Source organism: Alligator mississippiensis, chromosome 9 (genome assembly GCF_030867095.1).
Source record: "Alligator mississippiensis isolate rAllMis1 chromosome 9, rAllMis1, whole genome shotgun sequence".
Classification (NCBI taxonomy): domain Eukaryota; kingdom Metazoa; phylum Chordata; order Crocodylia; family Alligatoridae; genus Alligator; species Alligator mississippiensis.
The window spans coordinates 23,490,706-23,511,957 of NC_081832.1; the positions used below are offsets into that span (position 1 = coordinate 23,490,706).

A 21,252-nucleotide genomic window follows, 5' to 3' on the forward strand; every position below is an offset into this window, starting at 1 on the left:
GACTGGCTGACGCCAACATCTTAAGGGATAGCCAGCACGGGTTTGTTGCGGGTAGGTCTTGCTTGACCAATCTCATTTCCTTCTACGACTAGGTGACCTATCACCTGGACAAGGGAGAAGAGATTGATGTCATATATCTTGACTTCAAAAAAGCCTTTGACCTGGTTTCCCATAATCACCTCTTAGAGAAACTGGCCAATTGTCGCCTTGGGTCCTCCACGATCCACTGGCTGGAAAACTGGCTCCGGGGTCAGACCCAGAGTAGTAAATGATGGAAGTCAGTCATCATGGTGTCCTGTGACCAGTGGGGTCCCCCAAGGTTCTGTCCTTGGACCCATACTGTTCAACATCTTCATTAATGATGTGGACACTGGAGTCAGAAGCGGACTGGCCAAGTTCGCTGATGACGCCAAACTTTGGAGAAAAGCACCCACACCAGAAGACAGGCAGGTGATCCAGGCTGACCTGGACAGGCTCAGCAAGTGGGCGGACGAGAATCTGATGGTGTTCAACGCCGATAAATGCAAGGTTCTCCACCTTGGGAAGAAAAATCCGCAGCATCCTTATAGGCTCGGCAGTGCTATGTTGGCTAGCACTATGCAAGAAAGAGACTCGGGGGTCATCATTGACCACAAGATGAACATGAGCCTGCAGTGCGATGCTGCGGCTAGTAAAGCGACCAAAATGCTGGCTTGCATCCATAGATGCTTCTCAAGCAAATCCCGGGACCTCATTCTCCCCTTGTACTCGGCCTTAGTGAGGCCACAGCTGGAGTACTGCATCCAGTTTTGGGCTCCACAATTCAAAAAGGATGTGGAGAAGCTTGAGAGAGTCCAGAGAAGAGCCACACGCATTATCAGAGGTCAGGGAAGCAGACCCTACGATGACAGGCTGAGAGCCCTGGGGCTCTTTAGCCTGGAAAAGCGCAGGCTCAGGGGTGATCTGATGGCCACCTACGAGTTTATCAGGGGTGACCACCAGTATCTGGGGGAACGTTTGTTCACCAGAGCGCCCCAAGGGATGACAACTAGGTCGAATGGTCATAAACTACTACTAGACCGTTTCAGGCTGGACATAAGGAAGAATTTCTTTACTGTCCGAGCCCCCAAGGTCTGGAACAGCCTGCCACCGGAGGTGGTTAAAGCGCCTACATTGAACACCTTCAAGAGCAAACTGGATGCTCATCTTGCTGGGATCCTATGAAGCCAGCTGACTTCCTGCCCTTTGGGCAGGGGGCTGGACTCGATGATCTTCCAAGGTCCCTTCCAGCCCTAATGTCTATGAAATTAGCAGTAGCAAACAAGAGGAAGGATAGGTTTGAGGCTGCTTACAGTTTTGCACCAATTACACCAGTTGCAAAATACAGATTTTAAGTTGGCCTGTTGATTTGGCCTTGAAAAGAAAGGCTCTGCACTTTGCTTGGATTAGACCTTTGAATATGGCACTTGGAGTGAAGATGTATGTTGGCTTAACCAAGAATTCCTCTACTTACTCCTTGAGCTGCACCAATTTGTTGCCATGCTCAACTAATAGAGCTTGCTTTATTTCAGTGATGTGGTATGATTACAGTTTGTTATCACATAGCAGGCAAAGTGCTTAAACCTCCTTTGCATTTGAAAGGGTACAGTGTGAGATCAAACTGCCAACAGGGCAGTGGTTCATCCCCTTTCCCACACTTGGATTCCTTTTTTAGTACTGTAAAAAAAAAAAAATAGAGGCTGTTCCTTTCTCCCCCTATCTGTGATACTTTACCTCTCAACTTTTGAGGATCAGTGTGCATGTTTCAGTTAGACATTGCCATTCATGGTGTTAAGTTCATTTCCACTACTCTTAAGGGTTAGAAATACTTGCTTTCAATCCAAGGTAGTTAGAATATTTAAAACAGTTTGAATTGGAAATCACTTTTGCTTTAGTTTTTTTTTCAAATGGAATCTTATAACCTAAAACTTTAGGCTGCTTTCGAACTTTAAAAGAAAAGAAGAGGGGGGGAAAAACACGCTTTACCAGAAGAAGCAGTGTTGCTCCAACCTAGCTCCACAGCATCTGTGCTTCAGCAGGGCTTTTCTGCACTTTTTATCTAATAACTGCTTTCAGTCGGCTATTGGATAAAAGCGTCAAAAAAGCCCCACTAAATTGCCTGGCAGAGTTTAAAGTAAAACACTTTTTTGGGGGGCTTTTTTGTTAATGTCTGCAAGCAGCCTTAGTACATTTGGACTTGTACATGAAAAGCAAAGGTCAGACTCAGATCAGAACATGGCTAATCTCACTTCATTTTTTCAAAAATATGTGACTCTTAATGTTTTTCCTTAAGCACTTGGGAGGATGCCCTAGAGCTGGCAACCCCCAGCATGCGTGCCAGTGTGGCACAGAAAGGCATTTTGCTTGGCATGTGCACCTTAGGGCAAACAGTGGGAAAGAGACTGGGGCTGCATTGCCACAACAAGGTTCGGACCCTGTACGGCTCTCCTGCAGCACACCAACATCTTACAAGTCAAGGTTACAGGTGTTTTTGGCACTCTGCCCAAACACATTGCCCACCCCTATTCTAGAGCCTCTGTCTGTATTTGTAAAGGCCATGGGAAAGGGATCTTGAAAAGTGGATGTGGTAGCTGAGAGCCAAGTTTGCTGGAAGAGAGAGTACAGCTATTTAAATCGTAATTGTCTAATAATAGGAATTAAGATTGTAGAATAGGCTGTTTTGGGAGCCAGAAAATTAGATTGTTTCATATTTCCTTGGTAGAAAAGGATGTTTACAGCAGGATAGAGACAAAGATAATTGGAGCATGACCATTACATTCCTGGAAAAAAGCATTACCTTTCAAGCTACATACAGTACCAGGGTTCTCCTTAAAGTGGATAAAATAACAAAAGCTCATCTGACTTGGAATTGTCTCGGTCACCCAGAAATGAGTAAGCATTCTGCAAGGACTGAGCTGGCTTCAGCACGGCAACAGAAAGGCAATATTTCATATGGAACTGGTCACATTCTTTACCACAATTGAGGCTGTTAAACATGTAGCATACTTGAATCCTTGGCAGTGCTGCCTTCCAGCAGTGGCAGCCTGCAAGGGAATGGTGGAAATGAGCTATGAACAAAGGACTTCTCTAATCAGTGGGGGATAGCGTATTTTCTTTGTGTCCTCCACTCTTGTTCATAAGAGCCAATTAGCCTGCTGTCCACTAGGAAATGAGGAAATTGTAAAGATTGGGCATTAGACAGTTTTCTGAGCCTTGAAGGCTAAAACTAAAATCTGGCTGACAAGAGCCAGGAGATCCTGGCCAAAACTGGGGTTGACAGGCTGGCTGGAAGCTGCAGATAACTCGGTATAGAGGACGCCAACTTCTAAATATGTAGCATTCCAAAAATAGCTCTGCAGAAAGAACCGTAGGGGGAAAAAATCAATTAACCACAGCACAGCTAGGAATTATAACCTGCTTGGATAGGAGAAGAAGAGGAAAACATCATTCAACTCTTCCCATTGAAATACTGCTAAAGCAGAAGTTCTTGCTGTAGAAATGTTTTTTTCCATCTAATCACAGACTGTACTAACCATTCTCATGCTCTGCCTTTGACCATTTAGTTGATAGTAAGTTCTGTTGGCAATGCAGAAAGCTGAAAAACTGTTCAAATGTCATGAGTCTCGACTCTGCCTTGCACTCATCTTTAAACCAAGCAGCTCTCTGACTAACAGAAATGAGTTTCCAGAGTTTTTTGCACTGTCCGCAGCGTTAAGTCCTCTCCTGAAAGTCATTCTTGCAGTTTCAAATACAGTATTTGTGTTGCAGCAGCACTTGGGAGGCCCCCTTCTGACGGGCATGGTACTATTGACTGTACACATGGTGAAAGATTGGGAGGGTCTTGCCCAAAATGCTTATAACCAAAATAAACTCCATTCTCTTTATCATGGTAGAGAGACTTTCTCAAGGAAACCTTATTTTGCCCCTTTTTCCTTGCATGAGACTCTATTTGGTGATGGTAATAAATCTAAGCTTGGTCAAGAACGGCAAGTCCTTTTTTTTTTTTTTTTCCATCCCTTTTTATGCTTATAGAAACAATGGGCAGGGGCTGGGGCATGATTAACAAAGAGGCAAGCATCTTACATCTAGCTAGGACTTCTTAAATGTCCCAACTTGAGAAGCTGCAAGAGCAAGCTCCTCAGCAGTGAGGAGTATGAAAACAAATGTATGTTTCTGCAGAGGGAAGAAGACTGTCAGCAATGGGGAGGGACCTTCACTGGCATTCTCCTTTGATCAGAATTGAGCTGCCCTTTCTGGGATGGCCCATTTAAGCAGTTGGCATGGGATGTCATTTGAAGCTTGCATTCCTCCTCCTTCCTCTCCTCTTCCTTCCCCCCCCATTGCTGGTGGAGTTAGTTAACTTCCAGAAGTACTGTCTGACATGTCCAAGTTGCTTGGTCTGAGAGTTCTGAAATGTATTTGCAGCTGTTTAACTTGAAGAAGGGGGAGATGCCAACAGAGAGACCAGGATCTGCATGTATTTACTTTGCAAGGGGCTTTTCGTAGACATGGGTTGTTGTCCCTGTCCTGCCTCCTTGGTCCTGTAGAGAATGTTAGTGGGAGTAACTTTCTCTTCACTTGCCCTTGACTCTGACTTGTCTGAAGTCCCTTTATGTCTATTGGCTATAAATTCACAGGATTCTTCTCTAGTTTTACCCAAGGCATTTAAGAACACTAAATACCACGGGTGGTGTTCTCCCAAGGGAGAGGAGTCTGTAAACTGAGTAGAAAATCTTGTGTCCACTGTCCTTAAGCCCATCCAAATAGATCCCTTTGATCACTGGGAGCAAGAAGGGGAGGAAATTTCAACTTTCATGGCATCACAAACACTGTCCTCATAATGGCCTGCTGGAGCTAGAACACTGGTTCTACTGTTCAGGCTTATTGATCTAGGCAGGCAAAATTGTTTTTCAGTGGAGGCTTCTTCCTCTCCTGCATGTTCCTGTTTTGTACATAAATAGTGACTGGTTTGGCAAAACTCCACTGCCCTCTTGTTTTTGCCTCCCAGTAATGATTAGGATCAGTAGGATAGTAATTGATTTATTATTCCAATCACAATACAGCACAGTAGGTTTAAACAGCAGCCAGGAAACCTGATCTATGCTTGTAAACACTCTTCCAGCACAGCAGTAAAACACTAACTACTTCCCCTTGTAGTGCTGCTGTAATATAGGGTGTGTCATAGGACCTCATTGTTATGATAGCAGATGACTTAATGTAAATTGAAGTCATCCCCTTTTAAAGTTAACACAAGTGCTGGATCTCATCTGCCAACAGGAAAATGAAAAGTCTGCATGGGAGGAAATCAGGTATTTGGTAAGGGACATGGTAATTAATGCTAAGTGGAGTAGGGAAGTCGGGCATGTCACTTCTGCTTGTCCCAGACAGACCAGGATTGTACTAGAAACTCTTATTAGTTTAGTGGTATTCTGAGGTGCTGCTCTTTTTTTAAAGTAGGGTTGGGGTGTTGTTGTAGGCTGGATGGTCCAGTAAATGTATGAGAAGGATTTTGTGGTGATTTATCTTTTACTGGACAAACTGTATAGCTGGAAGAGATCTCAGACAAGCTTTTGGGTACAGAGTGCCCTTCCTCAGGTTGATTTGTGCCCATAATTTCTCTCTTCTTTCCCAATATGGTCCAATAAAAGCTATCACTTCTTTGACTTTTTTTAAGTTCTTGTTGTTTATAAAAAAAAAAAAAAAAAAAAAAGATCCCAGTTACAATGCAACTTATAAGAGTATGATTGCCAGCATAGCTATTGCTTAAGAAATGCACTTTGAGTATGCATCTACCTTATGGACTTCATGCCTTTACAGGTTGCTGGTTACATCATAGATGTAGTTATACCAGCAAAGCAGTGCTTTTAACAGTGAAGCTTGTCTTGCTTGGAGAGGAATGTATGCTTATATCAGTACAAGCACATTGCTGCTTTAGCCGCGTCTATGCTAGGAGCGTTTTGCCAGCATCAGTAATATCGGCTGTCGTGCAACCATTGTGAGACTCGGGATTTCTAAGTCAAAATAACTCTGACTCATGATCTCCCGATCAAACCCTCAAATCTCCAGATTTTCCCAGCTGACAAGTCTGTGGAAGGGAAGGGCTGAGGGAGAGATTGAGGCCCCCGTAGTGAGGGAAGGAATGAGTAGTGCAGGGGTGAATGGGACCCCAGGGCTGGGGCAGGTTGTCCAGAGGTGTGGCTCCCTGCAGCGGTATGCATCCCCAGGGAAGGTATGGGGGGCATGTGCCCCCTGTGGGCCGGAGACAGGCTGCCTGCTGTAGGCTTGGGGCTCTGCGTCCTGCTGCCTTTGCCCCATGAGCTCAGCTGTGCAACACCATTTCTGCCCACTGGGCAGGCTGGCCGCACAGTGCATCCCCTGCCCACCTGGCAGTAGGAGGCACATTGGCATTCTGCGGCTGAGTTCCTGGGGCAAAGTCAGCAGGGCACAGAACCTGAGCCAGTGGCAGGCAGCCCGCCTCCTCCCCATGGGTAGCACATGCCCCCCATGCCTGGGGGTATGCACTGCTGTGGGGACCTGCCCCACTCCCTCCCACACCTAAGGGGGCCTCAATCTTCCCCTGCCCCTTCCCCTCCATTTACCAGCTGGGTGGTGTCTGTGTCCCTCACTCCCAAGCCACAGGTCCCCCCCTCCTCCCAACCCTGCTGCTGCTGCCTTTGACTCCTGACCCACAGAACCCCACATCCTGCCAGGGTGTGCAGGGACCCTTTCTTCCCAGGCTCCAGCCCCCCTCCCCCCATAGTATCTCATTATTTACATAACAATCTCTTGGGGGGGGGGGGTGTTTGTTTGTTTTTTGGTTTGTTTTTTTTTTTAAGAGCTTTTCTCATGATTTTTGGCATGGTGGGGTTGACAGTACTGAAGTATTGTGAGCTAGTATTCCTCCAGGTGCAGGGCTTTATCTACGCCTGCACCAGGGCTGGGCAGTTTCCAGCTGCTACTTTTCCCTGCCCTCCTGGCTCTGGTCTGACGTGCTGGGGCCAAAGGAGCTGCAAACTGCATCCATGCTGTTGCTGCTTCTCCAAAAACTTCCTCCCCAGCCCCAGCTGCAGTGCGAGTGCAGCTTCCAGCCTGTGGGGAGCTGTGCTGAGGCCCAGCAGCTTCCAGTTGTGCCCATAACACGGGTGAACAATTATTTCGGGCAGAGGGCCGCTTACTGAGTTTTAGCAAGCCATCGAGGGCCATGTTACAGGCAGCCAGGGGCAGATATATATTAATTTTCTAAATTTTTAGGGGCCCCGTGGGCCGCATAGAATGGCCTGGCAGGCCACATCCGGCCTGCGAGCCATATTGTTTGACTACCCCTGCCATAACAGCTGGGGGGAGAGGAGGGGGCAGGGAGAAGGGGCAGCTGCACAGGCATAATTTGCAAGTATGTCATCCAAGCAAAACTCTCCACACACTGGAAGCTGCACCTATACTGGTGCCGGAGAGTATAGAACTGAGAGAAGCAGCAGTGAGGCAGGTACAGCTCCCATCTGCCTGGCCCCAACATGGCATGGGGAAGACTCCCCACCACTGAAGCCACCTGGCTCACGTTGGATTGAAACCCAGTTATTCTAGCCCAGTCCTTGGGGGAAAAAAAAAGCTCCTAGCCCCTGCTCCGCAGAGTAGACACAGGATAGGATTTTTGCTGGTATAGCAAAATTGGTGACACCCTTCTACAATAGACCTGGCCAGATGCCACAAACCTCTATAAGAGGGTCTAAAATGGTAAAGGAGGTGGCTGAAGAAAATAACTCGTAACATGCCCTGCTTCCAGCAAAGACCATGTCTGTACTTCTCAGCTCTGGAGACAGCCCTCACTGTCAAGCTGCCAGGGTGTGCACGCCCCAGCCCTTGTCGGCTCTGGCCTGCAGCAGTGTCTTCTCATTTTCTGTTCGGCAAAGCAAAGGGTTCTGCTGTCACAGAGGAAGCTGTGGGTATGGATGTTCTCAATGCCTGGCTGGCAGAACTGGAGTACTGGCAAGATTGCTGTATGGGCTGGGTGAGAGGTGTCTAAGATCTCGTAAAGAAGCAAAACACTTGGGTTTTCCATCAGCAAGCAACTGAACCCTGCCCTGACAGGAAGGCCCATTGGCCCATTTTAAGGAGCCACTGCTCTGCAGAAAAATATGTAATTTTAACTGGTACTTGATTTATGCTGGTTACTGCCCTGGATATTGTTGCTTGGGCTGACCTAACACAGTGGCTGAAAGATGCACAGTTACCTTTTGACTTGCAAAAGTAGCAAGCTAGATTTGCTGCATAGGTGCCTAGAACACTCTTGTAAAGGTAGTTTGGGTTGCCATGCATTCAATCCCTGGTAGGTTGTGGAATTTTGCTGCTGAATTTCTTGATGAACACTCATGTCTGATGCTGTTATGAAGACAGCTATCACCTGGGCCTAGTCCTGCTCAAGAACTGGAAGGCCTTGGCTAACATTTTATCAGCTTATTGAAGGCAGGGTGCCTTTTTGATGCATGTTAAAACTTGTGGGAGAGTCTTAAAAGTGCTCTGAAACTGAAGCTGCTTGTACTTTCCATGTTCCAGGCCTTGTCTGTGCTACCAGCTTTGGCAGAACTTCAGCTGTGCCAGCACCATTTTGAGTGTACCCACACCTGAAGCTTCTCTGCAGCAGCAGGACCCTTCTTCTTGCTAACAGTTATTCTACTGTCACCAAGCAAACTGGGCTGTGGTATTCTAAGGGTCGAATGTGCGTTCTGTTCACTACTGATCTAAATGACACTGCTTACAGAAAGCTGCATAACTTTGGTTCTCTGGCTCTTTGAATGTCTGTACCTAGCCTGGGTGCCCAAATTTTCATCTCACAGATGTATTAAGCATTCCAGGCAAGATGGTCCAGCTGCTTAGACACCTAGTGAGATTTTTTTTTTTCCAAAGGTGCTAGCTCAAGAGGTGCATAAATATCTCTCTTAGAAGTGAATTTTTTTTTTTTATTTCTTCACAACACTTCATGACTGTAACCTGGTGTTAGTTGTATGATGGAGTCCTTATGGATTCTTTCCCTTTTTGTAGGAACAAACACCAGCCTGGGCCTGAAAGACAAATTTGTCAACTGACGGGAACAAAGAACTGAGACATACTTGTGACTCTACCAAGACACTAAAACATAGTTTAAACCAAGTTCCCCAGTGTGTGGCCTGTCTCTGCCAAATACTCTTATAGTTCTTGGGAGGATAGTCTCTATTCTTTCTCTACCTTCCAACCTCTCACATATCATAATGTTTCTCTAGACTTTCATTGCAGGATAATATTGAGTCTTCCCTCCCTTCACATGCTTTGGTGTGGGTCTCTTGTTGCAAGCTGCTGGTTATAGATTGGTGTTTCTGCATTTTTTTTCTCAAATTTCTACTTGGAGGGTTTGCTTGAATATTGTAACTGACCTGCTTTTTCTTTCTTTCTTACTGTATCTCTGTCATTTTCTCTCCAATTCCTCTTTCCTCCTCCTTTCCACCTCCACTGTTGCAGGTTCATCATGCCTAGTGGCATATAAAAAGACTCCTCCCCCAGTTCCGCCTCGGACCACCTCAAAGCCGTTTATCGCTGTCACGGTGCAGAGCAGCACTGAATCAGCCCAGGACACCTATCTGGATAGCCAGGACCACAAGAGTGAGGTCAACAGCCAGTCAGGACTGAGCAATTCTTCAGACAGCTTAGACAGCACCAGAACACCCAGCGTGACCAGAGGCAGTGTTGTAACTCCAGCCAGAGACACTCCAGAGTTACCCCAGAAAAATGCAACTTTGAAAAGTGACAAAGGGACTCTGACTAGTGAAGAGCCTAAGGTGGAGAATATCCCCAAAAGAAAGCTGTCATCTATAGGAATACAAGTATGAAATAATAGTTCATCCTCCTTTGTGTAATAGAATGTCCTTAACCTGTCCATTGAGCATGTGCATTGTATGTAACTACATATGCAGCTGAAGCCACTTAGTACCTAAAGAAATCATTTTACAGAACAAAATTCTGTTGCCCAGAAATGATATACACCAGCAGTTACTGTAACAGACCAGAAAGGAAAATGTTTTCAGTGCAAAATTAAAACAAATGTCATAAAACTGTGGTGCCCTATTAGCTGGTTATATCTCTTTAAAAAGGCTACATGCCATACTCTGTACTTTAGGGTCAGCTTGATCTCTAAATTTAGTGCATTTTGAGGCACAACCTTGTTTAGGTTCAAATTCTTCTAATTATTAAAGCCTATAGCACTAATTAGCATGCATTGGTTACAGAATTACAAGTTTGGGGCAGTCTTTGTAAGAGTGCCTTCCATTCATCTCTGTCTTCTCCATATGAGAACAAAGTGATTCCTCTGTTGCTGGAAGCAACATAAATCTACATGCAAATGAATGAAAATTAGGTGCTAGCTTTACAGTCAAATAAAAACTGATCCGGCAGCAGGGTACATCCACACTTTGTTCAGCGAAGGCAAACATATGGGGAAGCTTTTTCTAAATTACCAGTCTGCTGTTTTCCCTCTTATTTGTAGACAAATGTCTGAATGCAGGTACCTAAATATTATATTCACCTATCAGACAACAAACACCTATGGATATATTTCATGTGATGACATGCCAAAGTATGACTAAAGTGCCAGTTTGCAAATCTGAATGCAAAATCTGTGGGCTCAGCAGGTGTGAGTGTGCATTCTGAAAAGACTGTTTAAAATTGGTCTTCTGCAGCATCAAACTTCCCATCAAGTTCAACACACACAAAAATGCCCCTTCACCCAAAGTTATGTGCTGGAAGGTCAGTTTAAACTTTTCTTTACTGAAGTCAGGGTATCTATGCCCAAAGCCAGGGAGCTGGTCTGTTGCTCTAACCCAGGGGTGGATAGTTATTTTGGGCAGAGGGCTGCTTACTGAGTTTTGGCAAGCCATTGAGGGCTGTGTGACAGGCAGCCCAGGGTAGATTAATATTAAATTTTCTAAATTTTTTTTTTTTTAGGGGCCCTGCAGGCCAGATAGAATGGCTCTAGGGCTGCCCACCCCTGCTCTAACCTCTTGTCTGCAGTTAGTCATTCCAAATGTGTGCTGGAGGTTTTGCTGGACACACTGCCCTTAAATCATAGCTGTTTTTTTACACCTTTTTTTGATGCTGCAGTCTCAGTTTTAGTGGCACTGTAAAACATAGCTTTTTTCCCCCCCCCTGTAAATAGTAGGAGAAGGAGCAAGCTAAGATTAGTACGCATTTGCTTAAAAGGAGCTCAGTTTTTAAAGAGTCAGACAACTTTAGCGTACTCCTCCCTGGCCTTGTTCTATGGTAGAGGCTCTTGTGGGGTGATCCAGGCTTCCCCACCTCTAGTACTGGGATTTTTGCTGTTGTATTGGGGTACTGCTATCAACCCCTGCCTGGAATATTTTAGCTGGGAGAGAGCTTGAAAACCACCATATCTTTCCAGGGTTACCCCTTGAAAATTTAAGCTAATGTTCTCTCCTAAGGCTTAAAATAGCTATCTTTTGCATGTCCCGTTATACACACAGCTGCTTTTTCAGACATGTAGCCATTGCCGGTCTTACCATGACCATTATAGTGGTACAAATGGGTAGAGCTGGACCCACCAGGACAACATCCAGCCTCTACAACAGAGAGGGTAACACTAGCAACGCCCACTTTGGATGGCAGTATATAGTGCTGTCCATCTGAAAACAGCCTACTAGTTAGTTTGTTCTGTCTGCATGCTCTGTGTGTGTGTGCGTGCAACTCTCTCCTGTTCAACAGTGTGAATTCTAGCAGCAAGTTTGTGTCTGTTTTTTTTTGTTTGTGTTTTTGTTTAATAAGGTTGACTGCCTTCAGCCAGTGGCAAAAGAGGAGCCGCCTCCGGCAGTCACCAAATTCCAGTCCATCGGGGTACAGGTAGAGGACGAGTGGCGGTAAGTGAAAGGCGCAGGCTTTTTTTATTTTACCCCCTTTAAACTGCATTTTCCTCACTGAACTCGGATCCATTTCCTCTTCTGCTTTCTGTTTCAATCCAACTGTACGGAATGATGGGGGTCCGTGGCACGTGCCCTTATCAAAAAGCACTTAGTCTGTAAAGAGCTAAATCAACAGGGGCTTGCAATACAAACCTACCCGAAGATGTAATTATAGATGTGCGTCAGTCATTTCGTCTGAATGGCCTATTGCAGTAAGCAGGCAACCTTATAATTGTGTCTGTCTGCATGTGTGTTTGCGTGTAATGGGGTGGGCTGGGGAGCAAGGCTCAGCTGCAGGCTCTGTAAACAAATGCATTTCATTGTGTGTCTGTGCCGGCGGGTGAATCCAGCCAGTTGGAGTTCTGCCTTTAACGCTCCTGCTCTCTTGTTCTAGAAACAGCCACTCTCGCAGCATGTCCTCCAAACAGGACACCGATTCTGACACGCAGGAACCAAATAACTCTAGCTGTAAATCCTCTGAGAGAAGCCTTGCTGATTGCCCCCCATGCCACAACTCTGTCAGTGTTGATGCCAATAACAGGCAACCAGCCAAGCTCTCCCAGATTCAGAAAAACCTCTCCTATGGAGATAGTGACCCAGCCCTGGAGCCTTCCTCTCTCCCTCCACCTGATCCTTGGCTTGAGACTTCTTCCAGCTCCCCATCAGAACCCACTCCGCCAGGAGCCTGCAGGCGGGATGGGTACTGGTTTCTGAAACTGCTGCAAGCTGAAACAGAAAGATTAGAAGGATGGTGTCGGCAGATGAACCAAGAGACCAAAGAGAACAATCTCTCTGAAGAAGGTGGGTGTTGTCAGTTGCTTGGCTGTGGGGAGCAGCATGAGATGACTGGAATGTACCAACCCATTAGTAATGGCATGATAGGGATGAAATGGGGGAAAAAAAGGCAAAATGAAGCGGGCCATTGCACGTAACTTTCTGACAGTGAGGTCTGTTAGTCCTTTGAATAATCCTGAAAAAGGGGGAAGTGGGGTGGAGAACCTAATAAATGTGCAGCAGGGAATAAGTCTGTAATGACTAGGCTGGCAGGGGACTAGATGGCAAAGCTTACCTCATTCATAGATTAAATTGATTTGGAGGAGATAAAGCCCTATTCAGCAGCCGAATCTGAATCACATAGGGAGACCCGTGAAAAGGTCCGAATCAAATCTGAAGCCTCCAAATCAATTTGGATTGGCTGCGGAGAGGCAGGCACAGCCAAGCAGCTGCAGATTCTTCTGTGGCTCTTCTGGCTGTGCCTGCCTCTCCCTGGATGGGGAGAGCTGCAAGAGAACTCTCCATGGCTCCTCTGCCCAGCACCAAGCCTAGTCCTGGCACTTTAGGAAAAAAAAAAACCCTGCACTCACTGGCTCTAGCAGCGGTGATCAGGGCCTCTGAGGGCTCATGGCAGAGACCCCCCACACAGGGGGGACAGTGGGGATCATCCCCCTTACCCCCTCCCCCTCTCTCTTCCCCTCCTTCCCCCCCCCCCCCCTCCAGCATCCACGCAGCAGCTGCCCCCATTGCACAGGTGCAGCATGGTTGGCAGGGCACTGCGCGCTGTCTGGGAGTTGGGGCAGTTTCAGCAGTCGCCCGGCACCACTCAGCCTGAGTGGCCCGAGCTCCCAGACAACACATGGCACCCTGCTGATCCGCACTGCACACGCACCATGGAGCAGCTGTCACATGGGTACCAGGGGGAGGGGCTGATCCCTGCTGCATGGGGGGGCTCTGCCACAAGCCCCAAGAGGCCCTGATCCCTGCTATTGCAGCCCGTGAGGGGTTTTTTTGCTTTATTAAAATGATAGGAGGCTGGGGCCGGGCAGGAAATGGGGCCAGGCAGGGCAGCCATGGGGGCTTCTCCCATGGCTCTCCCCACCAGGGAGAGGCAGGCATGGCCAGAGGAGCCATGGGAGAACCTGCAGTCACCCAGCTGTGCCTGCCTCTCCCTGGCCAATCCGAATCTCCGAATGAGTCTCAAACCTCTGATTCTGATTCGACCAAATTGAATGGGGACAGTGATTCGAATCGGTGTCCTTCAAATCAGCCAAATCCAAATCGAATACTTCCCTGTTCGCACAGGCCTCCTGGATAGGTAGTGCCAGAGCTGTATCCACTCGGCCTCCCTGAAAGTAAATGGTTCGTGAGAGAGCAATCAAGTGGGCTGCCCTTGCACAAACAAGCTAGCAGATTTAAGAGAGTCCAGCTTGCACCTAGCAAACCAAACAAATTCTCTGTTAGAGCAGTTCTCTGTCAACTGATCTTATTTACATGTGTTCATCACAGTTTGCAGTGCATTTGAGAGCTCTTGCTTTGTCTCTTCAGCTGAGCCTTCAGAAGGAAGAAGCCTACACAGTGTTTGTTGGTGGGAAGAAAGGGCAGCCCATCCTTGCTTGAAGGCTTCTCACAGCACTTTCTGAGGGGGAGTCTTAAATTCCTGGGAGCCTCCCATTTTGTTTTGTTTTGTTTAATATCTGTTTGGAAGACTTTAAGGAAAAGAGGGGTGATTGGTCTTCTACCTGTCTCATGATCCCTTTCTTTTTGTCATTGGAAGACTAGGTCTAAACACAAGTGCCTGGAGATTGGGTCAGGCATGCAGGTCCTTTATCTGTAGCAAATGCCTTGGAAATATTGACATCTAACCTTGCTGTAGGCTAATGATTTTAGTGCCCTGCTCTGTTCTAGAAAGCATGGAGATGGACATCAAATGGACTTTGTAAATATTGACAGTTTGTAAGCAAAGTAGTAGTCACAGCCAAAATGCGGCTTTTCCTCTGGGCACTCTTGTTCTGTGGAGATTTTGGAATTCATGTTCTATAATGACATGTATAGTGGAAGAGGAGGTAACGGATATCAGACTAGCTTCTGTGACTCCTCCTCGGCACTTCATTCACCCAAGCACTGTCAAGCATGCTTGTTTGCTGCAATCAGCTGTCTCTGCTTATTTAATCTTTTTTATTTCCTTAGTCTTAGGAAAAGTCCTCAGTGCAGTGGGCAGCGCACAGTTGTTAATGTCACAGAAGTTCCAGCAGTTCCGGGGTCTCTGTGAGCAAAATTTGGTGAGTATGACTCTAAGCCCACAAAACTACATACTGCCATAGAAGGAGCTGACCAGTGCGTGAATATCTCCACAGAAGTATAAAAGTGGTTTAATAGCAGCTTTGACTAGTACAGTCTGACCATTTGTGGTGTTGGAGGTGGGGTGTGTGGTTTTTTTTAACAAACATTGAATACTGTTCAATCTGTGTAGTAGTGGGAGGCTGACATTCTTACCATGCACCACTCTTTATACCTTAAGCAGCTGAAGTTGAAGAAATGGGGCATATCCCAAATACTTTCAGCTTGTGCACAGTGTTAAGGCCATGTTCTACTCTTTGGTGCATGCTATGACTTCTGTTTGGCATTAACAGGGGTGCAGTAGTAGTTGGCTGGATATATTTATACCCAGAGGTAAGAAGCCAGTGGGCATGCAAACCAAGCGGAGCTGCTTGAACCAGCTTGTCCCTTTACTTCTAGGGGGCCTTTCAAGGTGAATTGCAGAGATTAAGACAGAAATGAAACGTTTTGAAAAGCCTTCCAAACCGTTCTGAATATGCTTGTTTTGTATGAATGACAAACCCATCCCCACAGGGCTATTGTCAGTCACTTCTTAATCAAACTTCTTCAAACATTATGAATGTGGTTATCTTTAGGACTAAACAGGGCAGACTTAAGCATTCTCAGAATCTATTCTTTTTAGCTTATCTGCACATTGCTTTATGTTTTTAAGACCTACTGTTTGGACGCCCCAAAAAGACTCAGTCTGAAAGCAAATTATTTTCCTCTGAGAGCTTTAGATGCATCTAAGATTGTCAGACTGCAGCCTCAATCAGTGTTTTAGGAAAATGTTATATTGTTTTGGGGGAGTGAAGGAAAATGTAGTATTGAGTACCTGCTTTTTGCTTTTGCCTGATGACATTTGCACTGGCAGAGAAACTGGAAGCCAGATTTTTTTTTTTAACAAGATTGCAATATTTGAGGCACACCTGAAATACTGACCTCTTAGTTTTGTCCCAGCTGCACACTCAAACCTGGTCTACTATTTTGTAGAAATCCAAGGTCAGTTGTAGAGTTCAGTCCTCAAAAATATTGAGGAACTTAATCTAACTTTACTTCCAAGCAAACTGTTGGCAACACTTCTGTCAGCTGTTTAGAATCTTTTTTCCTGTGAGCATTGAGTTACAGATAAACTTCCAAAGTTCCTTTTTCAGGGAAATAAAAGCTAAAAAAAATGTACTTTTGACCAAGTTTTAGCCTAGACCATTTGTTTGTTTAAGTTGGCATGCATCAGATGGCATGTGGGTTTTCCTGCTGCATTCTGTTTGCTTTGATCATGTTGTGTCCAGTCTTTAATGTGTAGTATTCCCCTAACAGACAGCTACTTCACTAAGAAACCACAAATTTTTCTGGCTCCTGAGCTGAAAATTGGGACCTGTAGCTTGATACTGCTACAGGATTAGCCCAAAAGTAAACAGCCTTTGGGACCAGAGAACTAATTCTTCCTGCTGCCAACATGTATTTGGATATTTGATTTGGTCTCTTCTACAGTTAATGCTGACACGGTGTCTCTGAGCTAGCTAGAACATAAGCCTTAGGGATAAAGTGATGTGTTGTGTGGTGAGGTTGATGAATTTAGTCCTGGCTGGGGAGTACTCAGAAGCTGCTTTGACACAGATCAGGGCTAGTAGATGGTAACATGAGGTTACCATTGCCCAGGGTAACTGTAAACTAACGCAGGAACTGTACTCTGGTTTTAGGTATGCTGGTTTTTTCTTTTTTCTTACCAGTACATTCTCCTTTACAGAACCCCAACGCCAATCCCAGACCCACTGCCCAGGACCTAGCTGGGTTTTGGGACCTCTTGCAGTTGTCCATTGAAGACATCAGCATGAAATTTGATGAGCTCTACCATCTAAAAGCTAACAGCTGGCAACTGGCAGAGACACCAGAGAAGAAGGTGAGCATGGGGCATTTCAGAGCGGCCTTTAAAACTCTTTCCTTCCAGCCTTCTGAGTGGGCAGTTGATTCTTAACTTGGTCTCATAGACTAGATCTTTTTTTAATTCTTGTGGCCTTCTGCTTGCAGCATACTAGACATCTTATTGATCCAATTTTTAGCAGTAAGATTCTTGGACTTAAAGGGTAATAAAGATGGTACTCGTTCTATAATCTTCAGGGACATGTATCAAACCTTGGGTAATAGTTCAGGGGTGTGCATTTCCAGAGTTTTGAAGAACTCTGAAACCCCCTGGGATAAACTGTTTCAAGGTAAATAAAGAAACAGTGATTATTGTGCACTTGCACTGAGAGAAGTGATAGACAGTCCTTTTTGTTAAATGGCTGTTGAATTAAATGGGCCTTTGTGTCTACTGAGTAGGATGTAATAAGTACCTAGTAGAACTGTTTTCAAGTGAAATGTGCACTGTTTCTGTGCCTGCTTCCTAGATCAGTTCTGAGATGGGGGCTGGGAAGTGTATGAACAGAAACTTGCTGCAAATCAAAACCTTATATTGAGCACTACAATCCTAACACTAGGAAATCCGGGCCCATCCTTTTTTGAGCATTTTGGCAGTGCATCCAACACTTCACTGCCAGTCACTTCCACATCTGAGGTTAAGGCTTTTTAGCTAGTACTAAAACAGTTTCCAGGGCTGTGAAATAGTGATGAACAGGAATAGCGATCAGACAGCAAAATTGCAGAAGAAAGGAGAAGGTCTTTGAATGCCCATGCAAAAATGAGCAAAAAGCAAGTAGATTATCATGAACCATTAAGTCAATTGACTCCCTTAGCACTGCCTAAATAGAAATGCTGCTGCCTCTCCCAGGCAGTTGATTCTAAAGTTTAAGTGGAGCAGGGATCAAAGGGAGTTGCAACTGTACCACTGCACCCCCGGATCTGCCCTTGCCTGTCTGCATAGCTTGAGTTCCTCAAAATACTGAAAAATCTAATTCCAACTTCACTTGGCCAAGCAAACTGTTTGGTCCAGATCTTTGAATCTCTATGACATGTCCTTCACCCATCATTGATCCCTAGGAGCAAACCTAAGTCTCCTTTTCAGAGCAGGATTCTATGCCACTTAAAGCTGAGTACATCGGCTGTGAAAACAGCCTGTAACAAGTGTCCTGTATTGCAATTGTTCTTTTCTTCGTTAATTTAATGTTCTGTTGCTTAAAGTCCTGTCTGTTAGGCCACCAGCTTCTCCTCTAGTTCATCTGATCTCACAAGAGTGAACTTGTGTATGTGCATTTTTATTTTATGTTTTTGGTTTCCCTTACTGTCTCTCTAAAGGAAGAGAAGAAACCACCCCCTCCTGTGCCAAAGAAGCCAGCCAAGCCCAGAACTGCACTGAATCGGGACAAAGCTTCTGACTCTGTGGATAAACAGCGCCAGGAGGCTCGCAAGCGTCTCATGGCAGCCAAGCGAGCTGCCTCTGTCCGGCAGAACTCCGCCACAGAGAGTGCGGACAGCATCGAGATCTACGTCCCAGAGGCACAGACCCGCCTTTGAGCCAAGGGGGAGAGGGAAAAAAACACGTGGTCTTTATAAGTCATTAAAAAGGGGGGGGAAAGGTTCTCTCTAAACTTAGTATGATTTATTCAGTCTAGAGACAATGAGCCCACCTTAAAGGGCTCTACTTCAGCTTTTTTTTTCCCTGTCAGCTTTAAGTAATGAAGAGTTTAAAAAAAAAAAAAAAAAGAAAGAAAAAAAGAAAAGAAAAAAAAATGCACCCCCCCCCCTTGTTTTCTCTCAGTGGCTGTGGTGTTTGCTGAACAAACTGAACAGACTCCAGAAAACCCCAGCCCCCAGACTTGGAACTTCAGTCTTTTTACTTGTTCTATCTAATGAAAATTATTAGCTTGTTTACAAGAAGAGGACAAAAAAAATGAAGCCTTGAGCACTTGCCATGCTGCGTTCTTTCTCCTCCTCCACAATTCTCTGTTCTTCCTTCTCATCCCTACATTTTTGTTTCCCCATTCCCTTCTCCCTTTGCATGGCTTCGTTTACTGTGTTAGAAATAACCTCTCTTCCACAGAGCTCCCGAAGAGAACACCTGTTCAGTGTGTACTATTGTTGCACTCTGCTAGTGAGCAGCCTTTCTTTATTTTTTCCTTTGGTGGGAGGGCAGGGTGGGCGGGTGGTGGGGTTCACATATCTATATTTTAATGATACAAAAGGGAGGGAAATATCTGTGGAATGTAATGCAGAGTTGTTTGTGCAGCCTGGAAGCAAATGTGTGCAATAGGCGGTGATGGGAAGAAGGGGAGCACTTGGTTGACTGAAAGGAAGGTGCAGGCACAGCACAGGAGCTGGAAGAACAATGGAGTGAAGAAGAGCTTGACCCCCATGTGCACACTTTATTTTCTCCCCTTCTGCAAATTTCATTTTCCTTAATCACTTGTTGAGAAGGAAGCTGCTACACTGCGGGACCTATTTTGAAGGGGAGGGAAATAATATAATTCTGGGTGGAGAATGGTGGGTTTTGTACAAAAAGAGGAAGATGAGGGTGGCTCGTGGCAGGTTGACAGTCTGCCTACCTGCCTGTATGTATGTGTACATATGCACATATAGACTTACTAGGATCTGTATATTTAATGCATACACACGTATACATACCCATACACACACATGCAGACAGTGCATTAAAAGCACCTCGGTGAGAGTGGGCATATGTATAGCATATATTTTTACATGTACTATATCTAGATGTGTGTAAAAGTGTGTGTAAAAATATATACCCTGTGTGTAATCGAATGATAATTTTTACCTTGTACCCCTGCTCATTTGGTGGGGGAGGGGGTCACTAAATACCTCTTTAGCCCCTTCCCCAGCTCTCCCCAGTCCCTTTTTCATCCTGGCTTCTTGAAGTTGGGACTGAATGCCAGCATCGTGTTCCTTCCCACCCTCTCCAGAAGGAACATTTTCCCCCCCATTTTGTGCAGTCTCACTGCTTTGAATGAGTGGGGAGATAATGTGTCGGCTTCATATGGGGGAAATCCCAAAGGAATTGAAACCAGGGTGTTGGTGATTTTAAAAAGGCAAAACAAAATAAAATCCTGAATCCTGTTTAAGTGAATACTGTATACTGTGTCTATGCATAGGTAGTATTACAGATTTCTCTTCGTGGCCACCTCCCAAGATGCATCTCCTAGCCTGGAATTGGAATCTCTGCGTGCTTGTTCAGAAGCAGTAGGGTTCTAGTTCAGCACTGATCTTCAATGCTGTTGTTAAGAAGTGTCAGCTGGGTGGGTTGTACTGACTGCTTTTAAAAAAAAAAAAAAAAAAAAGCTAACATTTTCAAAACTTTTTTTGTTTTGTTTTTATTAAAATTGGAACACCTATATGTGAATTCATCTTATTCATGCCTCCAATGGTAGCCAAATTGCTGCAGTATCATAGTGTCGTAGACTGTAGCCTTTTGAATGACCTTTTTAGATTTTCTTTTTTTGGTGAGGATCATTCAGCCTGTCTTAGTTTCTCGTATATGGCTCCCTGCACTGAGAATATGAAATATACTCCCTGGGTCCTAGCCAGACCTACTGAAATAAGACATTCATGCCTGGTTGCCATGTTTGGGATGACCCTCAACAAAGCATCTTAAGCAACGATGGACAACTAGAAGCAAGTAGTTTGCCCCTCTGCCGAAATCATTCTTCCCGAGTGCCTCTGTGCTTAGATGAAAGAACATTGGTTTAAAAATGGAAGGACAGCTGGCTGGCTTTACAATTAAAAGCTTAACACCAGAAATACACCCTCCCCACCCCTCATTTTGTAGCTCTCAGATCTCTTTCTCTTTACTTTGGTTTTGTATATGTGTGCTTTTTCTTTAAGAAAATATCTTTGTGGGTTTTTTCTTTAATGAACTTTCTCTGACCTCCGAAATGAACTGAAAGCTGTTTTCAACATGGACATCACCTGTATGTAATGTCTGTGAACTGATGCATTAGACTGGCCATGGACATTCAGCCTGTGTGATTATGGACTAATACTTCAGTGTTCACTCTAAGTTGAATGAAATGGGTTTATTCTTAGGACTAAATTAACCCTCCCATAGCTTCAGTTTACCTCCTAACCCCACAAGAGCCAATCAACAGCTGGGGAGATCTAATTTGCATGTGCAAATTGGATTTTTTTTTTTTTTTTTCAGTTTTCCCTAATGGGGTGACAAGGTAGCAACAGATCTACCTCGTGATTCAGAGTGAAACTCAGCCATTAACAAAGAAATAGGCTTTTGACAGCAAATGGGGATGTTACCATCATCTCT

General features: G+C 45.2%; 1 protein-coding gene and 1 long non-coding RNA gene across 11 annotated transcripts in view; one reads left to right on the forward strand and one right to left on the reverse strand.

The window, feature by feature from the left end:
• Positions 1-20,064, forward strand: part of DLGAP4 (DLG associated protein 4) — a 352,337-nt gene extending 332,273 nt beyond the window's left edge. For 7 of the 10 annotated variants that reach the window (XM_059733235.1, XM_019484656.2, XM_019484657.2 and 4 more), the window contains 6 exons: positions 9,508-9,869; positions 11,821-11,912; positions 12,349-12,755; positions 14,919-15,010; positions 16,795-16,947; positions 18,279-20,064. In XM_059733235.1, the coding sequence (XP_059589218.1) occupies positions 9,508-9,869; positions 11,821-11,912; positions 12,349-12,755; positions 14,919-15,010; positions 16,795-16,947; positions 18,279-18,497 (1,325 nt within the window). In that variant the 3' untranslated portion in view covers positions 18,498-20,064. Of the gene's footprint in view, positions 1-5,297; positions 5,335-9,507; positions 9,870-11,820; positions 11,913-12,348; positions 12,756-14,918; positions 15,011-16,794; positions 16,948-18,278 lie in introns of those variants that run through there. The other 3 variants (XM_006273513.4, XM_019484662.2, XM_006273512.4) reach the window with 2 other exon arrangements.
• LOC132252429 (uncharacterized) overlaps positions 1-21,252 on the reverse strand; it is a 65,314-nt gene that overhangs the window by 9,899 nt on the left and 34,163 nt on the right. The gene's annotated exons all lie outside the window — the stretch shown is intronic.